General features: G+C 49.0%; 1 protein-coding gene across 7 annotated transcripts in view; it reads right to left on the minus strand.

The window, feature by feature from the left end:
- Positions 1 to 22,799, minus strand: part of TLE3 (TLE family member 3, transcriptional corepressor) — a 51,831-nt gene extending 29,032 nt beyond the window's left edge. For 4 of the 7 annotated variants that reach the window (XM_035130885.3, XM_035130883.3, XM_035130884.3 and 1 more), the window contains exons 1-6: positions 21,738 to 22,778; positions 21,112 to 21,212; positions 19,760 to 19,823; positions 17,261 to 17,305; positions 2,932 to 2,994; positions 1,284 to 1,358 (exon numbers count right to left, since the gene is read on the minus strand). In XM_035130885.3, the coding sequence (XP_034986776.1) occupies positions 1,284 to 1,358; positions 2,932 to 2,994; positions 17,261 to 17,305; positions 19,760 to 19,823; positions 21,112 to 21,212; positions 21,738 to 21,761 (372 nt within the window). In that variant the 5' untranslated portion in view covers positions 21,762 to 22,778. Of the gene's footprint in view, positions 1 to 1,253; positions 1,359 to 2,931; positions 2,995 to 17,260; positions 17,306 to 19,759; positions 19,824 to 21,111; positions 21,213 to 21,737 lie in introns of all 7 variants that reach the window. The other 3 variants (XM_035130880.3, XM_035130881.3, XM_035130879.3) reach the window with 1 other exon arrangement.
- Positions 22,800 to 23,433: the final 634 nt, after the last annotated feature.

Genomic DNA, 23,433 nt, shown 5'->3' on the forward strand with positions numbered 1-23,433 from the left:
CTGGGCCATGTCAGGTTTGGCTGCAATTCCTGCACTGCAGTGGGTTGGGGGGGGGCGCGGTGTCAAATTTAGGCCTCGCTTCCCCCACCCCTTGTGGGACAAGGCAGTGTGCAGCCAACAGACTCCATGTCAAAGCACTCGAGTCCCATGTGGACCGCCCTGGTGTAGATGGTGTTTAGCTACATTGGCAAAATGGCCTGACTCTGTATAAGGCACCTGCCTCATGCAGGTGATCTGCACATTGGAGGTGAAGTAGCTCCGGGACCGGAGGGGAAGCTGAGCTTGCTCCATCAGGCCCCCTTAACTGTCATCTGGGGGCAGTCATTGCCTCAGACTTCCGCCATGGGAGAGCTTTGCTAGAGGCCCAGCTCTATTGGGCATATTCTGCCCTTGAACTGCACCAGTAGGTCATTCTAGGAACAAGTGTTCAGAAATTGGAGATTTAATTTTCCTCTGTTCCCATTCCCTTGAATGCCGTGTCTTTTCTGTGCAGGCAGGGGCTGCCTTGTTCAGGTCAATTGTATGAATGGCCCTCCGGGAGCCTTTTTAGCTGAAGAGTGGGGTACAAATGCTCTGAAAGCAGTGGTTCTCAAAGGGGGCAGTATTGCCCTCTCGGGGGCAGTGGAATTACTGGGGGGGCACTAGGAGGCAAGGGGGCAGCAGAAGTTCACTAGAGGCATAAACAACTATGGGACTTTGAAAAGCTGGCATCACTGGATCATGTTCATCAATTGCATTGAATTAATTCAACTAAATAGTTTTAACCAACTTTTGAATCAATGCACAATTGTCACTGTTTTAACCCGATTGCGTTATTGCCTTCCTTAGTGGGCTGTGCAAACTGCTATTCTGAATAATGCTTTTTATATAGCAGGGGATGAGTTTATGGAACCGATGGTGGCCCCCAAAAATGTTTTGGGAAATAAATAAAGCACAGGATCACTCTTCAGGCTGCTCAAGAGCCCAGCAGCCAACTAACTGGGGGGGGGGGGCACTATAATTAAAACCATGTGTGAGCAAGAAACAAGACAGAAGCTCTTTCTGCCCCGGCTGCTGGGAGAAATTTAAACCAGGCATTTGGTCTCCAGTCCTCTCGAGACACAGCAGCAACGTGGGCCTTGCAGAAAGGCTGCTTTTAGCTCAGGGCAGCGGCAGTGTTGTTTGCAAACGCAGCCCTTCTCTGAAGCCACGGCAGGGAGGGTAGGGCTGTCTCTGTTTACGGTAAATGATAGGAATAAAGGGGTAATACACACGGTGAGAGGCAGATTGGGAACTCCACGTACCCCGATGATGGCGTTCAGCTCCGTCATCGTGACCTGCTTGGCACGCTCAACAGCCTGAGCCACTTGCTGTTGGTGCTGCGGGGACAGAGAGAGAGAAAGTCTTGAGGCATCCTGCGTCCAAGGAAAATGCCGACAATCAAAAGGTACACCAGTTTGGCTTTACAGTGGTACCTCTACTTACGAGCTCAAGGTGGTGTACACGGGTCTCCCTTGGCTTATTTAACCCCCACAACAACCCTGCGAGGTAGGTTAGGCTCAGAGAGGCTGGGGCTGGCCCCCCAAGGTCACATCCAATGAGCTTCATAGCAGAGTGCAAGGGGTGGAGATTTACCTTGGACCCTCCCAGGTCCTAGTTTGACACTCCCCACCAAGGGAATTCTGGGAACTACAAGTCTGTGGGGCACCCCAGAGAATTCCGATAGCAAATTATCAGCATCACCCCAATGCCAAGAACCCCGTGTGCAAGGAAGGCATGATGATTAAAGCCAGATTTGTGGCGTGGATGTGTCCCGAGGGACTCACAAAAACAGAGGGGAAGCGATGTACTCAAGAGATCAGAAGCTGCTTCTTAAAAACTTGGTCGTATATCAATATTTCCTGTCTTCTGGTACGTTTCTCTAAGGAAAGGGCTAAAGGCCACATTCCCTCTTCGAAAACTCTCTGAGGGTCATATGCCAACACTGGGTGTGGCCAAGCAGCCAAACACCCTCCCAGCCATTAGATTTTTCGGGGGTTAGAAAAAAGTATTTCATCCATTCCAAGCCTAATTAGGGTTAGGGCAGGAGGCTGTGACTGCCCTCCAAAGGTCACACTCAGTGAGCTTCATGGCTGAGTAGGAAGTTCAAACCCTCATCTCCCCCAGGTTCTAGTCTTCATGTAATCCCCAAAACAACCCCAAGAGGTAGGTTAGGCTGAGAGAGGCTGTGATTGGTCCAAAGTCATCCAGTGAGTTTCACAGCCAACTGGGGGATTTGAACCCTGCTCTCTCCCAGATCTTAGGCCGACACTCTAACAGCTACACCAGTGTTTCCCAACCTTGGGTCTCCAGCTGTTTTCAGACTACAATTCCCATCATCCCTGACCACTGGTCTTGCTAACTAGGGATGATGGGAGTTGTAGTCCAAAAACAGTTGGAGACGCAAGGTTGGGAAACACTGAGCTACACCACACTGGATCTCAAAACTGGCTGCTAACACTGCTGTGTGGACAAGTCCCAGAGATGCAAGTCCAACCTCTGGGGAACATGCAGGAAGCATTTATTGGCTAAGAAAGAAGTAGCTCAGGATGGTATTGAAGCAAAACGGTGGGTCAACAATTATCCCACACTTGACCAAATTAAAGTGGTGATTCTTCTGCATATCCATCGACTCATCACTGCATTGGTCCAGCCCTCCTGTCTGCAACCAGGTCTTTAAAATGAGAGGAACATTTGGTCTAAAGCAGGCACCCCCAAACTTCGGCCCTCCAGATGTTTTGGCCTACAATTCCCATCCCCCCCGACCACTGGTCCTGTTAGCTAGGGATCATGGGAGTTGTAGGCCAAAACATCTGGAGGGCCGCAGTTTGGGGGTGTCTGGTCTAAAGCCTGCAGGGCTCCTCCGTAGATCTTGCTTACTTCTCCCCCAGCAAAACCCCTTGGCATCCTTACCTCTTGTGACAAAAAAGGCATGATCTGGGCTAGAATGGTGTTCAGCCTTTTAGCGATCTCCGTCTAGAAAGAAGATAAGAAAGAGAGAGAGTCCATTTACTGTCATTCAGATACCATATTACAGGTGTGCGTGGTTTTTTTAGGGGGGGGGGGGTAAATGGAGGAGACATGATCCAGGGTTTAGAAGCAGCTAAACCCCCGGAACAGCATGCCCACATCTTTAGCTGAGATTCCTGCACTGCAGGGGGTTGGACTAGATAACCCCTGGGGTCACTTCCAACTCGACATTTAAATTATCCTATAATTAGTCAAGTTTCCAGTAACCCAAGGCCAAATGAAAAAGTCTTTGGCTCAGCTGCCATGCAGCAACTACAGATTCCATATGCATGTTTGTAACAGCATCACTATGACCACATTTAAACCATACATTTAAAGCACTATGATACTATTTTAAACAGTCAAGGCTTCCCCTAGAGAATGCTGGGAGCTGTAGTTTTTTTAAGGGTGCCCCCTATTCCCCTTCCAGAGCTACAGTTCCCAGAGTTCCCTGTGAAGAGGGATTGATTGTTAGACCACTCTCCTAACACCTATCAGGACCCTTAACTACAGTTCCCATGATTCTTTTGGGGACGCCAAAATTGGTATCATAGTGCTTTATGTTCCAGGTCTATGTTCCAGGCCTATTGCAGTATCCTGCAATACAGTGGTACCTCAGGCTACAGACGCTTCAGGTTACAGACTCCGCTAACCCAGAAATACCATAGTACCTCAGGTTAAGAACTTTGCTTCAGGATGAGAACAGAAATCGTGCTCCGGCAGCGTGGCGGCAGCAGGAGCCCCCATTAGCTAAAGTGGTACCTCAGGTTAAGAACAGTTTCAGGTTAAGAATGGACCTCCAGAACGAATTAGGTTCTTAACCCGAGGTACCACTGTACTGTAGTTGGGTGGGGCAGGGGGAACAGGGCACAAGCACACATCAAGTTTCTAATCCTCATGAACCCATAGATGAGCTTTGAAGTACACAGAGAGCATCTGGCGAAACTTCAGGACTTGGACATCCTTCACTGCTATCAACGGCAAATATGTGCAAAATATACAAGAACACTTCTTTATTTCAGGGGGTATTTGAGGATACATAGTACCAGCACCTTTTTTGTTGTGAAAAAGTGGCACTTTCTGTAACCACTTCATGGTGCGTACCAACATCTATTTTTCGGGGGGGGGAGGGGAGCACTGTAAAAGCGTGTCCATTTCATCCAGGATGTAGAACCCAGGTTATCCTAACACAGAGGAAGCCTCCGTATAAGGAAGGGTTAATAACAGACAGGCACTCCTGGACCAGGGCAGCTGTTAAAACAGTTCTGGGTTCCAAGGCAAACAAAATCTGATCACTGGCCAAGGAATCCACAAACAAGGCTAACAATGGAGGCTGGTGAAAAGCACACATTGGAATGGGATCAAATGATCCAAAATTCCTTTTCATAAGTCAGAGCAGCTTGTTTTCAATAAAGCATTTAATTTTTAAAAATGATTTAACAACTCAAGACACATCTCTTGAAAGCCAAAAAGGTCCTCTGTTCTTACAAGCTGCTGATTTTCCAGTGAAGGCTATCCAAACAATATCTCTTCTCCTTTGGACAGGAAAAGCTACAGCGAGCATGATGCATGTAGCAGAAACTATTTCTCCTCTAATGGACTTTGAAAACTGTAGAGGAAACCTCTTATTCCTGCATTCTACTACCGGTATTCTTCCCCCTTCACAGAACATCAGCTGCAGGAAACATTTATATGCAATGTTTTAACACTAGTTAGTTAATAATTGCTGCTCCCAGGATCAAAGGAGTGGGCACTATTTCCCCCCCCCTCCTCCATAATATTTATATACCACTTGATTGTAGAAAACCTCTAAGTGGTTTACAAATTAGAATAAAACAACAATTTTGTTACTAAGAATAAAACACCCACCCACCCAAATTTACAAACCAGCAATTAACTAAAACCACATCAGCATTCTGCATAAAACAAGAATGTTTTTAGCAGGTGCTGAAAAGAGTACCCCTGCCTGATGTCAAGAGGCAGTGAGTTCCAAAGTGTACGGTGCTGCCTACACTTCCAAATGCGGAATGTGTGTTATGCAACACCCGTAACAACGCCAGTTCTGCAGACTGAGGAGGTCGAGAGAGAATATAGGGGGTAAGGGAGATTAGTAGGCCTGTTGGCAGGAGAATAATCCTCTCTCTTCCACTGTCATGGCAGCAAAGGGTTAACCAACAATGGACTGAGCAGCAGATATACAGAAGCATTCCACCGAAATTTGATCTGCCATCTCCTCCTGCCCCCAATTAAAAAGTTCAGCTAGGAAGCAGCTCTGCATCTATCTGCAATCTCCGGAAACCCCTTTTCAAAAGCTTTCCTACTCTTTATTTCTTTGTCTTGGAGGGGGGCTGAAATTTAAAGAGCTACGACCATATTGCTTTTAAAAGAGCATCCTGGAACGGATATCAGAAGCAACCCTTCCCCACTCCAAGAACAGGCAATCAAAAGGAACAGCATCCTGGTTTGCCCAGAAAGAGAAGCTTTTGCCCCAGTGGTACAAACCCCCATGCACACACCCCTCACCCTACAGAGAGGCTCACGGGCAAAAGAAACAGGGGCTGCTCACTCCAGAAACCACCGCCAGCAAGACACCAGAGTCCCGTGGCCTCTGAAGACAGCCTCTGCCAACCTGGTGCCTTCTAGATGTTTTCGACTAAAAGGTAAAAGTTAAAGGACCCCTGGACGGTTAAGTCCAGTCAAAGGCGACTCTGGGGTTGCAGCGCTCATCTCGCTTTCAGGCCGAGGGAGCCAGCCTTTGTCCACAGACAGCTTTCCAGGTCGTGTGGCCAGCATGACTAAACCACTTCTGGCACATGGAGGACTGTGATGAGTGCCAGAGCGCATGGAAACACTGTTTACCTTCCCACCGCAGTGGTACTTATTTATCTACTTGCACTGGCGTGCTTTCGAACTGCTAGGTTGGCAGGAGCTGGGACAGAGCAATGGGAACTCACCCCGTTGACCTTTTCAATGGGCAAGCCCAAGAGGCTCAGTGGTTTAGACCACAGCGCTACCCGCGCTATCAATGCCTCTTAGCCATGATAGCTATTTTCTCCCTCCACGCTTGGAGGATTCTGGGAATCTCAAGTGGGGAGAATTGCTCTTGCACTCAAGGTCTTGTTTTGGGACTTCCATTTGGGGCATCTTGCTGGCCACTGTGAGAACAGGATGCTGGACTAGATGGTCTGATCCAGCAGGTTCTTACATTCTTATGAACAACAGCACTAGGACTGCTGAGAGCTGAAGTCCAAAATGTCTGGGGGGCACCAGTTGGCAAAGGCAGCCTTAAATACAGGTGGTTTTTTTTTGTGTGTGTGTGTGTGTGTGTGGTGGTGGATTCCACAGGTTAGAGGACATCCAGCCAATCAGGGGTGAAGAAAATTCTAGGAGGATTAAGGCAAGACTTGCTACATCCTCTCAGCAGCCTTAGAGTCACAGAATTGTAGAATTGGAAGGGACCCTGAACGCAGCAACCACACCTTGGCCGCTACTCTGGCTGGAAATTCCTCCTGCTAAATCTTGCTACCAAATGCATTCCCTTCATTCTGCTCCTCCCTTCAAGTCCCTCAAGGCAGCCCACAAGGATACGGAAGCCCGTTTAAAATCAACAAGCAGGCCACAAAAACTCACAAAATTAAGAGTTATCATTAGAGGCAGCCTAAAAACTAAACACTGAGGTACTCTGGGGTCCCAGACAGGACGCAGATGGCCCTTTTGTCACAAAGCCTGAGTTGTAAATATTTCTGCCGTTGGCAAGGATTTCAGAAGCAAACTTTTGTTAGGTTTGTGTGTGTGGCATGGGGGTGTGGAAACCTCCAAGTTCTGCGTTCCGAAACACGGCCTCATATCAAAGCTACACCTTCCTGCTTAACATCCAATTCAATAGCCCGTTTAAAAATATTTGTTCACTTTAGTTAAGTTTGACAAATGAAAAATTGAAAACTCACTTGTCCCTGGTTAAGGCTGAATGAAGGCCTGCCAGGAGAGAGGCGGGGGTCTTGGAAAATGCACCTTCCTCATAAATTCACCCCATTCATCGCAGCATCGCAGCCCCCTCGCCCCTCCCCACCAACCAACCTTAATTCATCACCCTCCCGTTTCCACAGCAACCCTAACCCCTCATTCCCCACTAGGACATTATGCAAATAGCTCCTTTGCCTGACCACAGCTCTCTGCAAAAATCACAATGCCTGTGCCAAGGCAGGTCCATTCTGCTGAGTGCAGGAGCCGCCAATCACGTTGGCTCCACAAATTAACACTGGATAAAAGCCACACTTGTGAGAGGAGCGGGCAGCTGCGGGTGCAGGCAGAGACACTGTCAAGTGAGTGATGGTGAACAAAGGCAACTTCAGCCCACTTAGGAAAAACAGATTCCATCAAGTGCAGTAAGTCCAGGACCAGAATTCTTACCATATGCACAGAATGCTTGCGAATGTAATTTTTGGCCAGGTCTGTGACATATCCCAAGAGATGGCAAGGTGGTGGCAGCAATCACTGGGCGTGATTTAGATAAAGTCAGCGCCAAGCAGGAAGGGTCATGACCCACTGAAAGGCAATTGAAAGCCTGTGTGGTGTTGGTGGTTATAGTGTTAGACTAGGACCCAAGAGACCAGGGTTCGAATCCCCACTTAGCCATTATGTAGTTCAGTGGGTAATCATGGGCCAGTCACTGCCTCTCAGCCTAACCTACCTCACAGGGTTGTTGCGGGGGACTAGGACCTGAGGAGACCAGGGTTTGAATCCCCACTTGGCCATGAAGCTCACCCTCTTTGTGCTGGGAGATGACACCCACAGGAAAAGTCAATTTTTAAAGAAGGAACCTCTCAAAGATTTAGCACAGGCATCCCCAAACTTCGGCCCTCCAGATGTTTTGGACTACAATTCCCATCTTCCCCGACCACTGGTCCCGTTAGCTAGGGATCATGGGAGTTGTAGGCCAAAACATCTGGAGGGCTGCAGTTTGGGGATGCCTGATTTAGCAGTTTTCTCGACTGAAGAACAAACTCGCTTTCTCTTCTGCCAAACATGAGGCCAAACTCACCAGGGAAGAACATTTTGGGGGGACAATCACATCACTCAAAAGCAAGTCTAGCTGACTGCTGACTTAAGTCCATCTTGAAGGAACACGACCCTGAAAATCTCCCAAAGAAATGGATTCTCCAGCCTCCCTGAGTTGCTGCCAACTGACCAGATGCCCACCAACTCCACCCCATGTCCGAATCTTCAACTCAACATCCCTGCCACCCAAGCCTGTTGCCCCTTCTCCTACCTGTGTGATCTACACAGACTTGCCACCCACCATATCAGGGGGTAGACAAATGTGGTGCCCGTGAAGGGCGATGGGAGCAGGAGGGCAAGACAGGCAGAGGGCACCCACTTGGCTGGCCCACAGTCCAGCAAGCTGTGAAAAGGGAAACCCAAACGATCGAGGGGAGGAAGCAACTATGAAGAAGAGGTTGCACTGTTTGGGGCTTTTTAGAGGAAAGGAGAGCAAGAAGTGACATGCTGGAATATTCAGGACAGATAAAAGGAAAGTCCTTCTTCACCCAGCACATAGCTAAACTATGGAACTGGGGTGGCTTTAAGAGAGTCCATGGAGAAAGGCTATCATTGGCTACTAGGTACGATGGCTGTGCTCTGCCTTCAGAGTTGGAGAAAGCAATGCTTCTGAATAGCAGGTGCTGGAAGCCAGAGAAGGGGATGTTCTTGTGCTCGAATCCTGCTTGCAGTTCTCCCAGAAGAGGCATCTGGTTGGCCACAGTAAGAACAGGATGCTGGACTAGATGGACCATTGGCCTGATCCAACAGGCTCTCCTTATGTTCCTATTTCTGCCCAGCCAAGAGGATAAACGGCTTGAATTCCTCCCTTCCCCTTTGGGAAAAAAACAACAACACAACCACCTATCTGCTTCTGCATACCACCCTCCAGTTTCCCAAGGAGTCTTTAAGGGCAGAGGCGGGCAGGGGAAAGGGATGGGGATGAGGCCATCCGCCCAAGTGCCTCCAGCATTTGTTGAAAGCAGAATATTGTCTCTCTAAGCAGATGAAAATAAGGTCCTTGAGCCTCCAAGCGGTTCTCACTCGGGGAGACAATTAGGGGCACTTCCAGCTGTCTAGCACTCGCTCAAGTGCACTCTTCAACCAGGCTCTCAATGGCGTGTTGAAAGCTATTTGCGGCAGCAAAGCGTTATTAGCCAGGATGGAGAGCGCCGCTGATGAGAATTAAATTCAGGGAGGAGTGTGGGCGCGCGTGGGCGCAAACGGTTATTACGGATTTGCCAATCGCACGAGGCAAACGAGGCCGATTCAGGAGATAAAAATAAGGACGCCCAGCCAGGAGATTGAACAGATATTTGGGGCGGCAGCAGGGTGGGTGGGGGTTGTAATGTGAATCCAGGCATCCCTGCCATTAACTAAAGGAGCCAGCTAAATGGGAGGGGGCTCCTGCAACTGGGGGGGGGGTCTTAAGCACTTGGCAGATTCCTAGAATTATCTCTTGAGGATATCACTAGCTGGAGCTGATGCAATGTTCATGGAACCTCAAAACAGAGAGGGCTGGGCTGGGCTGGGCCGGGGGGGGGGGGGTTGTGTGTCTCACCAGCAGGTTCCACCAGGCTGAAAAGGCACTCTGGTTTGGACAAACAGGTCAAACCCTACGCCAAAGGATAAATGGACATAAATCTGACATCAGGAATCACAAGACAGAGAAACCAGTAGGAGAACAGTTCACTCTCCCAGGACATTCTATACAAGATCTCAACGTAGCTGTCATGTTACAAAAGAATTTCAGAAATACACTGCAATGAGAAGTTGGGGAATTACAACTTATTACCAAACTTAAAACCATGGAGAGACCTGGTCTGAATAGAGACATTGGATTCTTATCTCATTATACATGATAAAGCTATTATTGGCCATCTCATCCCTGGCTTTTTCCTGTAAGACCAAGTGCAGTCGTCGTCAACAGGTTTACCACACGTCTCCCACCACCCTTCTGAGTAATACCCCTCCCCACCCTCTCACTATAAATAAAAAGGTCTGGTGACTTCTGTTTCAGTGTATCTGAAGAAGTGTATATGCACATGAAAGCTCATACCAAGGACAAACTTAGTTGGGTCTCTAAGGTGCTACCGGACAATTTTTAAAAATTTTGTATATATTTCTACTGTGTCAGACCAACACGGCTACCTACCTGGCTTCCCTCTGCTCACCCAACTAGGAAGATACTATCTTTTGGCGTTATTTTACCTATTTTAAAGCAAGAAGCTTGAACAGCCATTTGAACTGCTACAATGCAGCACAGTTAAAACTATGAAACTCACTCCCGCAAGGAAGCAGGGATGGCCACCCATCTAGACAGCTTTAAAGGATTACCAAAGAGTATCAATGGCGGCTAGCTATTATGGCTATGCTGCCCGCAGCTGGAAGCAGCAATGCTGCGGAAAACAGTTGCTGGAAACTGCAAGAGAGGAGAGGACTCTCATGCTCATTGGTTTGCCAGAGGCAGGAGTTCTTGTACCACACAAAGCACCACTCACAGGCAGCTTAAACCTGCTTTGAAATTTTGCTTTAAGAGCATCCTTCAATCTGTCTGGATGTATCCTAAGTGGCGACAAGTTGTACTTGATGCATTTTTAGGCCTTTTGGAGAAAGGCTCAGTGGCAGCACCTGCTCTGCAGGCAGAAGATCCCATGTTCAAACCCCAGCAGCATCTCCTGGTAGGGTTGAGAGAGTCTCTCTGCCGGAAACCCCCAAGAGTTTCCACTGCTACCGCCAGTGTTTCCCAACCTTGTGCCTCCAGATGTTTTGGGACTACAACTCCCATCATCCCCAGCTAGCAAGACCAGTGGTCAAGAATGATGGGAATTGTAGTCCGAAAACAGCTGGAGGCACAAGGTTGGGAAACACTGGTGTAGACAATGCTGAGCTCGATGGACCAATGTTATGTCAGCTTCCCGTTTTCCCAACTTCTCCTACCGTAGTTATCCACTACTCCTAGTTATCCACTGCTCATCAAAGCCTCCAGACAGCCGCTCCCGCTGCAATTTCCCCAAAAGAAATCTCCTCCCTTTTTTTATATACTCAAAGACAAACATCTACCAAGGAACCCTGCGCTTTGCTCTGCCATGCCAGTCTAGAGGGCACAAAGCAGCATGAATCATTCAAGCGTCTACCCGATGGTGTGCAGATAAAGCTAATGCAGGTCACCTGAGAAGTCTGTTAGCTCAGAACCTCCTTGCTCAGCATCCACACACACCACTCTTAGTGGCTGGGATTTACTTGCAGGAGTATCTAGGCCAGAGGAGCAGCAACAGGGGTCTTTTCATTCAGGCCTTCTATTTAACACCTCCTGGCTGGGTTTCTTCAGTGTGTGTGTGTGTGTGTGTACACACGCACACAAACACATAAGGCAGCTTGTGTGAACAGCTGTTCTCATCCAGCTGCTCAATATATTTTTTTATGAGATAGACCCCTTCTCTCTCCCCACTCAGGATTCACAAGTAGTAAAAGCCAATCAATGACTAATCCTTAAACAGAGGCCATTCAAAGGCAGCCTGCACAAACCCCGCCAATGTTTTCTCATTTGATAAAATTTATACACTGCTTGGTTGTTGTTTTTAAAAAGCTCAAATTAAGAGAAATTAACAATTTAATACATTCAAAAAGTTAGCATAACAATAGACTAAAAACAGGTAAGACTTGCATCCAATTTCTAAACATCTAGGTAGGCTCAGCTGAACAAAACTGTTCATAGCAGGTGCTGAAAAGAGTACAGCACCGCACCTGCCCGATATCAATAGGCAGGGAGTTCCAAAGCGCAGGTGCTGCTACACTAAAATATCAAGTTCTTCCTCGTCCTGGTGTCTGAACAGTTCCACACTGGATGGATTGTGATGAAACACTACAAATCCTTCAATGTCGGCTGTGTGATGATAGCCTTACATTTTTATGTATATAGGAAGATTACCCTAGAATTCCTTGACTGTTCCCCCAGGATATCATCCCAGAATTCATGACTTGCCAGATGGAATCCTTTGGGGATGGATTGAGCAAGTACTTGTATTACCAACAGACTAAAGCACACACCCTGAATCACCATGACTCTAGGAGCAGCTGAAACAAAGGAGATAGCAGTGTCCCTTCTAGGGCTTGAATGGGATGTCTGAAAGCTTTCCGTTTCTTATATGAATTGGGGATTGGTGACGGACTTTCCCCAGGCAAAAAGGAGCCAACAGGTGGTTTCCAAACAACCCTAAACCCTTTCAAAGCGCCATGGAAACACAGAGGAAGCAGAATTAAAAAAAAGTTCCCAGAGGCCACTTGAAGCAAGTAACTGCTTTTGAAAGAGTCATCCCACAGATTTCAAGGGGTTGTTTTTTTGTTTGGTTTTTTTTACAATCAAACAGTGTATAAAATTCATGAAATAAATAAATAAACAAATAAATCCTGCTCCAACTAAAAAGAGGGCAATCTCTAAAGCTTAAGGATGAAAAGAAAAAAAGTATTTCCCTGTTGCCTAAAGACAAATAAGATTGACAGCAAGGATGCTTCCCTGGGGACAGTCATCCCCAAACAGGGAGGGCCACCACCAAAAAGGCCGTGCTCATGAACCTCCCATGGAGGAGCAGGGGCACACGAATTCTAACACACCTTAGAATTAAACAGTTCTGACATGTTCAGCAACTATACAGAATGTCTTACATTCAAGGGGAAAATACATTTTTAACGAAGACTGGGTGAGGTTTTGTTCCCAGCCATCTCTAGACTTCTCAAGACACCCCAAATTGTCTTTCCCCTGCCCCACCACACCCATTGCAGGGAACCTCACCCAACTATGAACGTTGTTCCATGGGGTCCCAGATCAGGCCAGGTGAGCACATAATGGACAGCCCCACACTTCTCTCTGCCGTCATCAGGCAGACATTTGCCTTCAAATCAAACCCCACAAAAGCCATAGTCGCCCCAAACAAGTCCCATTAGACCAGCTTTCTTCACCCTGGCCACTTTGCCCTCCAGATGTTCTGGATGAGGACTGGGGAGTTGCCGTCCAAAACTGCTGGAGGACCCCAGGTTGGCAAAAGCAGCATCAATGTGAGTGGATGGGTGCGAAGGCAAGGTGAGAGGAGAGCAAAGCAAACTCCCTGCTACCAGCTGAGCCCGGCAAATCCTCTCCCAACCTGCTGGAAGAGGCAAGGCGAAGGAGGCAGATTAAAGGATTGGTTTTCCCTCCCCTCACAATCAAGGCAGCTCATTTCATTTTGTTCAATAATCCTTAAAATGCCATCTCCAACCAAAAACATCACACAGACACATCGACTACAAAGCTGCCCGCCCACCCCCTCGCAGAGATATAAATCTGACATAATTACCAGCCAGGGAACCCGGCATCAAAAGGAGCCGTCCCCCAAAGCAAGACATAGGTTGGGAGGGGTTTGCTTGCGGAGAGTGAATGCCCCCCCCAAAAGAAGAAAAACAACAACCACCCAGCCAAATTGCCAAGTCTGAAGAGTCCCTCTCTGGCACTTTCTTCGCCTCCACAGGCCTTTTCAAAGCTCGAAATCTACAGCCGCTAATTTACGACTCTCTTAGAGGGGCGAAGATATAAGGCAGCAAATGGAAACAGGCATTAAAATCAGGTTTGAGAGCAGAGTTCTGCGGGGGGGGGGGAGCAGCCACACAATAAGGGGAGGGGGGGAGACCGTCTCTCTCCACTGGGCCAGAAAGCTTTGTTAGGAAAAATATCAAAGTGTCTCTCAGTACCCCGGGTTCAGTTGCCTGGGACAGCCAACCGAGGTATCAATAGACTTTTTGGTATTTTCCCCAACAGCTTCTAAACTCTCCTTATTTCTTTATTGCATTGATTAGTTGCTCTTTGGGCTGTAAGTGACTTGTAGAGAGCGAGGCACACGCTGGAGCCCAGTTTAAAAAGCAGAAGAGTACAAAAACCTAAAAAGCGCGAGATCTCTTACACCTTGGTCAAAAAGCCCACCTGGAGTCCTGTCTCCAGTTCCGGGCATCACAGCTTTACGAAAGATGCTGATAAGTTAGGACATGTGCAGAGAGGAGGGTTTGTTTAGCAGAGATATGATAGCCATTCTCAAATAACTGGAGGGAAGATGGAGCGAGCTTGTTTTCTGCTGCTCCAGAGGGTAAGACCAGAACCAATGGGTTCAACTGACAAGAAAGGAGATTCTGGCTAATCCGTAGGAAGAATTTTCTGAGGGCAAGAGCAGAGGAATTGACTCCGCTGGAATGGTGTGGGCTCCTGTTGTTGGAGGTTTTTAAGCAGAGCTTGGATGGCCATCTGGCAGGGATTCCTTAGCTATGATTCCATCACAGCATGAGAAGAGCCACTGGATCAGGCCAGCATCCTCTCCTCACAGCAGCCAACAAGATAAGATGGCTGAGGGAAATCAGCAAGCAGGTTTCATGCACAAGAGCAATCTCCCCCTCCTGTGGTTTGCAGAAAGTGGTGTTCAGAAGCATTGTCTGCCTCAAACTATGAGCGTAGTCATCATGGCTGGTAGCCATCAATAAATAGCCTTTCCCTCCAAGAATTGGTCCAATTCTGTTTTGAAACCATCCAAGTTGCCTCCTGAGACTGTTTAACCATGTGGTGCACGAGGAAGCTATGGTTCGCTTTTAAGCTCTTCCCCTCTAAGGCATCGCAACTAATCAGGCCTGATCTCAATAACTTCATTCCTTGAAGTTTTGCTATCATGCGCCCAGGCCCTAGGCTCCTTAAGGTTTTAAGCTTATCAAGGAAGCAAATCGCATTCCCAAACAGCTCAGCTTGTTCTGCCCTGGGGGGGGGGGAGAGAAGGGGGCGGGAGCCATTAGAGTAAGACAGAAGTTGCCTCTTTGGCAGACAAACAGGTGGGGCTGCAATAGTCATTAGATGCTATCACCTGGAAGAGGAGTTTAACTCTTTGCAAGCCAGTCACTCTTGGGAAATGGTGGCAGTTCAATCTAATTTGACTATGGGGTCTGAACTTAGTCACAGAAAGCATTTCCAGGTCAACTATACAGAGAAAAGGGGAAGGGGATCTGCCAGAGATGGGAGATCTTTGACACTCTCAGCCAGGGGTCAGCAAACTTTTTCAGCAGGGGGCCGGTCCACGGTCCACTGTCCCTCAGACCTTGTGGGGGGCCAGACTATATTTTGAAAAATATATATATGAACGAATTCCTGTGCCCCACAAATAAACCAGAGATGCATTTTAAATAAAAGGACACATTCTACTCATGTAAAAACATCAGGCAGGCCCCACAAATAACCCAGAGATGCATTTTAAATAAATGGACACATTCTGCTCATGTAAAAACATGCTGATTCCCGGACCGTCCGCGGACCGGATTGAGAAGGCGATTGGGCCGCATATGGCCCCCGGGCCTTAGTTTGGGGGGACCCCTGCTCTCAGCTGTAGGGGGTTGGGAAAGGATTTCAAATTCCTAGTGGTCCAAGTTTTTGGGGGGGAGGGGGGATCTTTTACAGCACCCTTTGCCAACCCAGTGCCCTCCACTTGTTTTGGCCAACAACTCCATGCTGGCTGGGGCTAAGAATTGTTGTCCTAAAACATCTGGATGGCACCAAATTGGAAAAGGTCATCTTAAAAGCACTGAGCAGATTACTAGTTTTCTGCTGTTCCAGAGGGTAGGACCCGAACCAATGGATTCAAATAACAAGAAAGGAGATTCCAACTCAACATTAGGAACAGTGGGACTCCCTCAGAAGGAGGTGGACTCTCAGTCATTTGAGGTTTTAAAACAGGGGTTGGGTGATCATCTGTTAGAGAACCTTGCATTGCAGGGGGTGAGACTAGGTGAGCCGCAGGGTCCCTTCCAATTCTAGGATTCCATGACCACTTTCTCAGTCTCATCTGCCTTCTATCCATCCCTATGTATGTACCACAATCTACCCCCTTTTAGCTCTGCCCCTTCTTTAAAGAAGCAGGCATTCGGTGAGATTATGTAACAAAAAAGTGCGCCCTTGAACACATACAAAGCACATTTCTATCAACACTCATTTATTTAGAGGAATACTAATACACTGCCCTTCACAACATCATAACAGGGCTGTGTACACATATGAAACAAGGACAAACCTATACCAAATTAAACTTACAACAATAGAAAATCAACTTCCATAAGCCAATCTTTCTGAGGGCAGCAACCAAACACCCCCTGGACAATGTTGTGAGACAATTACAACTTTCGCTAAGACCTGGGTGCTTGACAACTTCATTAAGCATAAACTTCATTAAAACAACAAAAGTGACTTTAAACACAAAATGCTCCAGGTTTCTGCTAATTACTTTGCTGCTTTAAAAAATAAACACAACCTGGGCTATCCTAGAATTAAATAAAATTTAAGCAACACACAGTGAGGTTTCCAAAAAGAGAGAGGAGCAGGTAGGTTATTGAACTCTTCTTCTGTTTGGTTTCTACCCACCCAGGTACACCTATAGCCAGGCTACAGTTTTTATATATTTTAAATGAATTTTTAAAAAGAAATAAATCAAAACTACAGTAGCTATAAAAGTCAGTTGTGTTAAACAGGCCAATGCTTCCAATTTTTGACCACAGCCCAGTCACTCGCAGTCAACTGATGGACTTGCTGTGCTCTCCAACCCCACAGATCTCCTTATGCCAGGACCCCAGGTGAGCAGCACCCTATTGCCATGGTGCATTCCAAGGGGCCAGCAGACAAACTACCTGTGTGATCCTGGGATCTCCACAGCAGTGAGGTCACCAATGCATGCATTGCAACACATCATGTGACAGAGACAGGTGTTGCAAAAGAGGAAAGTGCAACTTTGCTGGAGAAGGGGCAGGATGCGGAGGTGCTGAGAGATGGGGGTGGATGGAGTAAGACTGCTCTGGTGCAACACAGCAACCGCAAAAACACAAGTATTTGCTCAAAACCACAATTGCGAAAGGGTCAGAGTTCCACAACCCCAAAGCCCAACGAAAACAAAGGAATTTGAAACGCCAAATAAACGCCACCTCCGTGCACACCTCTTCACCTCCACAAGTCATTCTGAATCGAGTCCAAAGGGGCAACATTTGCAGTGCCCTGATTTTCGCACAAATCTCCCTGGCAACAGCTTAATGCTCTCTATCCCCCCCCCCCCCAGCCTTGTTCCTGAAGTAGCCGAGGAGAGGGAGGGGAGAGGCAACAGACCACTGAACAGGGACACAGACTGAACATGCTGTTAGCAAAGACACTTACCTGCTTGTGCATTTCAATGTTCAAGCCATAAGACATTTCATAGTACTGAAAAAGAGAGAAAATGGGGGGGGAGGGGAGAGAGATCTTCATTAATCATGCAATAAATGCTTGGAAGCATCCTGAATATGGTAGCCAGTATCTCAAAGCGAAGGAGGGGGAGAAAAGAAAGGTTGGCTATCGCTTTGCAGGAGCCCAAGAAACTGCTGCAGCTGCAGAGTGTCCGCCCTGCTTGACATATCTTTAACAAGATGACAATGCTTTGACACGCCTGCCTCTTCTCCGAAAGCTGCTTAGGAGAGCTCTAGTCGTGAACTGCGTGCTCCTTGTCTCCTGGATGCAAGACAACCCACACAGGCTCTGGGGAGACATCTTGAGCTATTTCTGCGCTGCGCTCAACATCACAGCTCAAGGGTGTAACACACCACACATGCAGAAAGGCGCTTATTTGATAAGCAGCACCTGTCATTAAGGGATTTCAAAAAGCGGGATTGAGAAAACCCGCTACCTTTGACCAGGAAGGCCTACGTCCAAAAGTGCTCTGCCGGGATCAAAGTGTCCTACATTGATGAACGTGCTATTTTTCATTGTTAATTAAAGGTTGTGCTGCACAGCGGTGGGGATGGGGCAACACACCAGGAATTCACTGCATTGCTTTAGACATGCTCTCTCACCCACACCATGACACACACAGACAGTTTGACATAATGCCACTCAACTCCCTTCTCAGGTTGTCGTGAGGTTTGCAATTTATTGAGCTCCTTGCATTTATACCCCTTTTCCTCCAAAGAGCTCAAGGTTCTCCCTCTCAACAACAACAACCCTGCAAGGTAGGTTACCCTGAGGCCCATGACTGGCTTCAGAGCTGAGTGAGGAGTTGAACCCAGTCTCCCAGGTCTTATTCCAACACTCTAATCACTACACCACAGTGGCTCTCAAGCCCTTTCAATACTGCAGGGACTGGCTGCATGCATGCAAAGCCAGTGGCATGTATATCTGCATGTTATACACACAAAGGAGATAAGACCAATTGCACTCTGTGCTATGTGTAACTGATGAGAGCACAGCCAATCTTCAGATGTGTTGGTCCACAGCACAGCCAGTGAGTGGAGAGGGGTGATGGGAGTTGCTGCCCACATGGCAGACCTCCCCTGGAGCAAACTCCAGTGGACATTGTGGGTCTTATTTCTGAGTATAACCACCTGCATTTGTTACAGGGTGGCCACAATCTATCATTTGACGTGCGCCAGCCACAGGAGGAAAGGGGGAGATTTTGGAGGCTGCAGACACACCAGAAGTGGTCAACCTGTTTCAGGACTGTATCACTTTCCTCGGTGTGTGTGTGTGTGTGTGTCTCACAGGCTTAAAGGTGCAGCAAACAACCTCCTCCAAATAGGAAACCAGCAAGTCAAAGAGAAACTGAATCTAGACCCCTTTACCCTGGTGCTCTACATACGAGAACGTCTGCTGCTCTTTTAAAATGTGCAGGCCAGACCACCTCAGTGAGAACCCAGCTGAGAAAAGGAGATGCCCTTGATCCTAATCCCCTGCAGCCTTGCATTACAAACCCAATGGGTTTTGGGGGGGGGAGGCAGAAGGGGGGCAAAACCTCAATTGGGCGTTCAGTATCCTAATGAGGCTCCCAATGAGGTCAGACCCAACCATCGCTGGAAGGAGTAACATGGCGAATAGTCAGACTCAACTAAACTATTCTGCCATATAGCCAGCAAGAGCCAATCCATCACATTTACTGCAAAAAAGGACCCTTTAAATGCCTTTGAGCTGCGTACAGCCGATCAGTTTCTGACAGCCATTCCCCAATACCTGGTTCTGCCAGGGCTATTAACCTCTGGCATTCCCCAAACTGCCACAACCACAGGGATTATTAGCAACTGCAAAGACCACTTCCTAGGAAAGGCTTCCCTGTAGCAAAAGCAACAACTGACCACACACCGCAGCGATTAGGCATTTATACAGCTACAGGGACACTTGGGCCAGGAGGGACTTGCAAGGAGCTGAATCAAGGCACTTCCTGGGGTTGTGGGTTTTTTTTTCCTGGGAGTTTCCTGCGGCAAAGAAGCGAAAGCCCAGGTCAGGCACCCACCACACCACCAAGGGCTTATAAACACTGCGGTTGTTCACATATGCCCACAGGGAGCCAACAGCTATTATTTTTCAGATATGGAAAAACCTGTCATATTAGCGGCATATTCCATAGAAGAGCAGAAAGTGCTCAGGACTGCCTAAGAAAATCCTATTGACATGAGCCATTTAGCCAGGTGTGTTAAAGTGCTTCCCTGAAAGCACAAGGGCACACAAAGTTGGACAGGTAGAAAAGGGTTTGTGGAGCGGGATGGGACGGGAACCTCATACGAGACCCTGTGAGTTCCAAAAGAAGCCTTCTACCCAATGTTTTGGGTTACAACTCCAAGTGACTCAGCTTGGGTCAGAGAAGTCCGGTTTTCCCCAGACAAACAGTCACCATCAAAGAGTCTCTCTTACCATCACATAGTGGCGCTGCATCTCTGTCTTTTCATTCGCAAGCTTGTCGTACTCTACTTTAAGACTAGAAAAGAAAAAAAAGAGAGGGCACCCGTCACAACTCAGAAATCCCAGAAAAACTCAAGTTGCTAACAAGACGGGCAGGGTGGGATGTGGGCAGAGTCAAGGAAAGAGTACCTGAAAGTCACACCTTTTCACCCCAAAACCCTTCCTTCCCCATTAACTCTGCAGGCATGCAAACTATGAAAAAGGATGCACTCTGCATATGCTCCAAGGCACTTGATCCTTCACAGAGAAGATTCAAAACAGGGTCACAAGGCTACAGGTGAGTGAAACACAGCTCTTGTGAGGCAAGAGACTTACCAGATTTTTTTAAAAAATAAACAATGTGTCACTGGAAATTCAGCAGAGCCTGAATTATATACACTGCCAATGAGCAGCATTTTTTCATTGATTTACTGGAGATTGTGATAAAAAGTATTTTAAATCGGAGATACCCTCAGTGAAAAGGCAGCCTTTTTCTGACAGATGAGTTGCAAAAATGATCTGAAGAAATAGGCTTGAGGTTTTTTGCCTAACCCTCGGAGCTTCAATTACAGAAACTGAAAAAGGACCTGTCTTGAACCTCTTAATGATGTCAGCAAATTAAAAGCCAGAGAGTTGATATTGGGGTGGAAAGGTAGGGGGGGAATTACCATGAAAATTTCGGATCTTCTTAGCAAATCCTCCCAAAAATGCCTAGAAGCTGTGCAGATTAAAACTCTCAGCTCTGAAATAGCATGCCCAATTTACTTTTGGTATTAAACACACAGCCTCTGAATGTGTGCCAGCAGGCTTTCTATGGAAGCCTGCTTGGGACTGCCTCTTATCTGAGAGTAAATCCCCCTAAAATAAATGGGACTGACTCCCAAGAAAACCTAGAATGGGATTGGGCTGCAAGTAAGGAAACTTAAGAGTGCTTGATGGTACCACTTGGGGTGTTCGTTGCAATCAAAACAGCTTAGCAAGCAATGGGGAAGAGGAACACATTTGAAGGAATGGGGGGTTGTTTTCTTCAGCTAAACAGCTACTAACTAGCAAAGACAATGTGCAGGAAATAAATGGATGTTCCTAGCAGACAGGGCTGCAAAACTCCTTTATGGAAACTCCCCCAAATGTTCTTAAAGAAAGTGAAAGGGGGGTGAGCCCCAAGTTGACAGAGAGTGGAGAACAATAAGCAGTCTGGAAGTCAGCCAGCTCTGTGGTTTCTAAGGCACTCCAGACCGCCTGCTCTTTTAACCCTTCAGCGTCTGTCAGGATTAATAAGCCTTTCACCTTCGCAAGGTGGGAGGAAGGAGCCAGAGAAAGGTTACCTGTGGTACTGAGCCTGCAGGAACTGGAACTCGTCCTTAATCCTGTCGCAGGATTCGGCAACGGTGAATTTGAAGCCTGGCTGGCCAGGCTGGTGGGGTGCCTGGAAAGGGAAGAAGACAGCCCCCCACCAGGTTTATCAGTAAGTCCTCTGGGGCAGCCAGCCCATCCAAGCCCATCATCAACACCCCCCCAACTGTAGGCACCCAAAATGCCTCCCACAGGACTGGGAGAGAAGTGCAAGTTACATAGTAATCTCACCCAATTAAAAGGGGGTGCTGCACAATTATCCAAAAATATAAACAAGCCCCCCCCGCATTTTTAAAGCAGTAAGTCCTCTGTGACACCACTGGCAGAGGGCTCGGTGCTCCCATTCCCTCCCCACCCCCAGCCCCACATATGCACGCGGGCTTGCTGGAGGGAAAAGTGAAGAGGGGGAGGGGGGAAAAGAGCACCACGACAAACCTCACCCCACAAAAGGGCGAGTTCCCAAGCGGGCCCCAAGGGGCGCTGCTCAGTTTACACGCGGCTCAAGCCCCCAGGGCCGCGATCCGGATCAAAGGCCGCGGAAAGCCGAGCAGGGCGCCTCCCTCCCTCCTTCCCTCCCTCGACTCAGCCACCTACTCACCGGGTGCCTCCCTTGAGGATACATGGCCGGCCCCGCGATCGGAGCGACGGTCCCTCCGGAGCCTGGACAAAGGAGGCGAGCGCGGGCGCCTCAGCAGCCTCCGCCGCCACGGCCGAGAGCCTGACGCGCCTCCTCGTCGTCCGAGCTCAGCAGCAGCAGAGACGACGACGGCCGGGCTTCCCCCGGGTGGGCAGCGGCGATGGCGGGCGAGGGGGAGCCGCCGCCCCTTCCGGGCATCCTACCCCCCTCCCCGGGCTCGGAAAGGCTCCCCGCCGCCGCTCGAGGACGAAGGCAAGAGACGAACGCCTCCCTCTAACAACGGCGCCCCTCCGTTTGTGTACACCCAAGCGCGCGCGTTCACACGCACAATCCGCAGCTACTCCGAAGCCGGTGGACGGCTGGGCTTTTCTTTTTGTTAGCAGATCCACCAGAAAAGCTCCCTCGGGCAGAGCAGGAGACGAGACAAATGCCGCGGAGTGTTGGGGGGGGTACTTCCTTGCAAATCCACCCGGTTGCTCTTTCCCTGGCCGGGGCTGCAACGATTTCCTTCTCCTCGCTCGCAGGGAGACAAGAAAACCACACGAAGAAGAAAAACAAAGCCCGGATTGTTGTTTTTTTTCGGGGAGGAGGTCTTTCTCTCCTCCGCAGTAACTCCACCGAGATCCGATCCGCGCGCGCGGAGCCGAGTCAGGCGGGCTCCGTTCCTTGTTCTCCTTCCCACGGTCCTCCCCGTCGCAAGAAAGCGCAGCCGGATCCAGACGGGGTCGCCGCGGTCATGGAGGCGAAGAGAGCCGGGGGGGAGGGGAGGGGAGGGGTGATCGCTTCTTCAAAGGAGGCAAATCCTCAAAGGCTGTGGCCCCCACCCCGAACAAGCCGCGAGCAAACGTCGTTCGGCACCCCCCCTTCTCCAATCCGGCCTTGCAATGCCACCCACAGAAGGCGAGGCTCCTGCTGCTGCCGCCGCCGCTGCAACACGAGAACTCCGCGTCGCGCTCCAAATAGGGGGAGGACCGAGAAAGGCGAAGCAGCAGCAGCAGCAGCAAACACCGAGCAGAGAAGAAAGGAAGAAATGAATTGAAGGGCTGAGCGAGCTCTGCGCCAATCACAGAGCGGGGATCCCACGTGGGGGCCGTAGCCACTCGCCGCGTGATTGGTCGGCTCCCGGATCGAGTGCGGGAGGGGCCGGGGAGAGGAGGAGGTGGGAGGGAGGGAGGGAGGAAACCTCGGTGCCACCTGGCGTCCGAACGGGGGAAAGGGAGGCGAAGCGGAGCAGCGGACCCTCCCCCACCCTGCACCCCTATATACCCCCACCCCCAACGCTGGGCCGCTTCCTTCCTTCCTCGCTGCAGGCCCCCCCCTCCCAGCAAGTCTGCCCCCTCCCTTTTCCTTTTTTTCCCACGGCTCCTGCCCAGGCGGGGAAGGGGGGGGGCTTCTCCTTCTCTGTCCGGGGATCATTTGGTTGCGGTTTGGGCTGATGATATAATCCGACGTGAAATGCCACTGCGCCCGGTGGGGGGGGCGCTTCTGATGATGAGTTAGGAAGTTGTGTATGTTTGTCTGTACACTTCCGGGGGCGGGGGGGGGGTGAGGAGGCAATAGCAACTAGAGAAGCACCCCGCCCCGCTCATCCAGGCTTTGGAGTGGGGGCACAACGTGTTAGGCGAAGGAGAGACCATCGGATGCGAGAGCCAATGTG

This window comes from Zootoca vivipara, chromosome 13 (genome assembly GCF_965207765.1).
Source record: "Zootoca vivipara chromosome 13, rZooViv2.hap1.1, whole genome shotgun sequence".
NCBI classification, from domain to species: domain Eukaryota; kingdom Metazoa; phylum Chordata; class Lepidosauria; order Squamata; family Lacertidae; genus Zootoca; species Zootoca vivipara.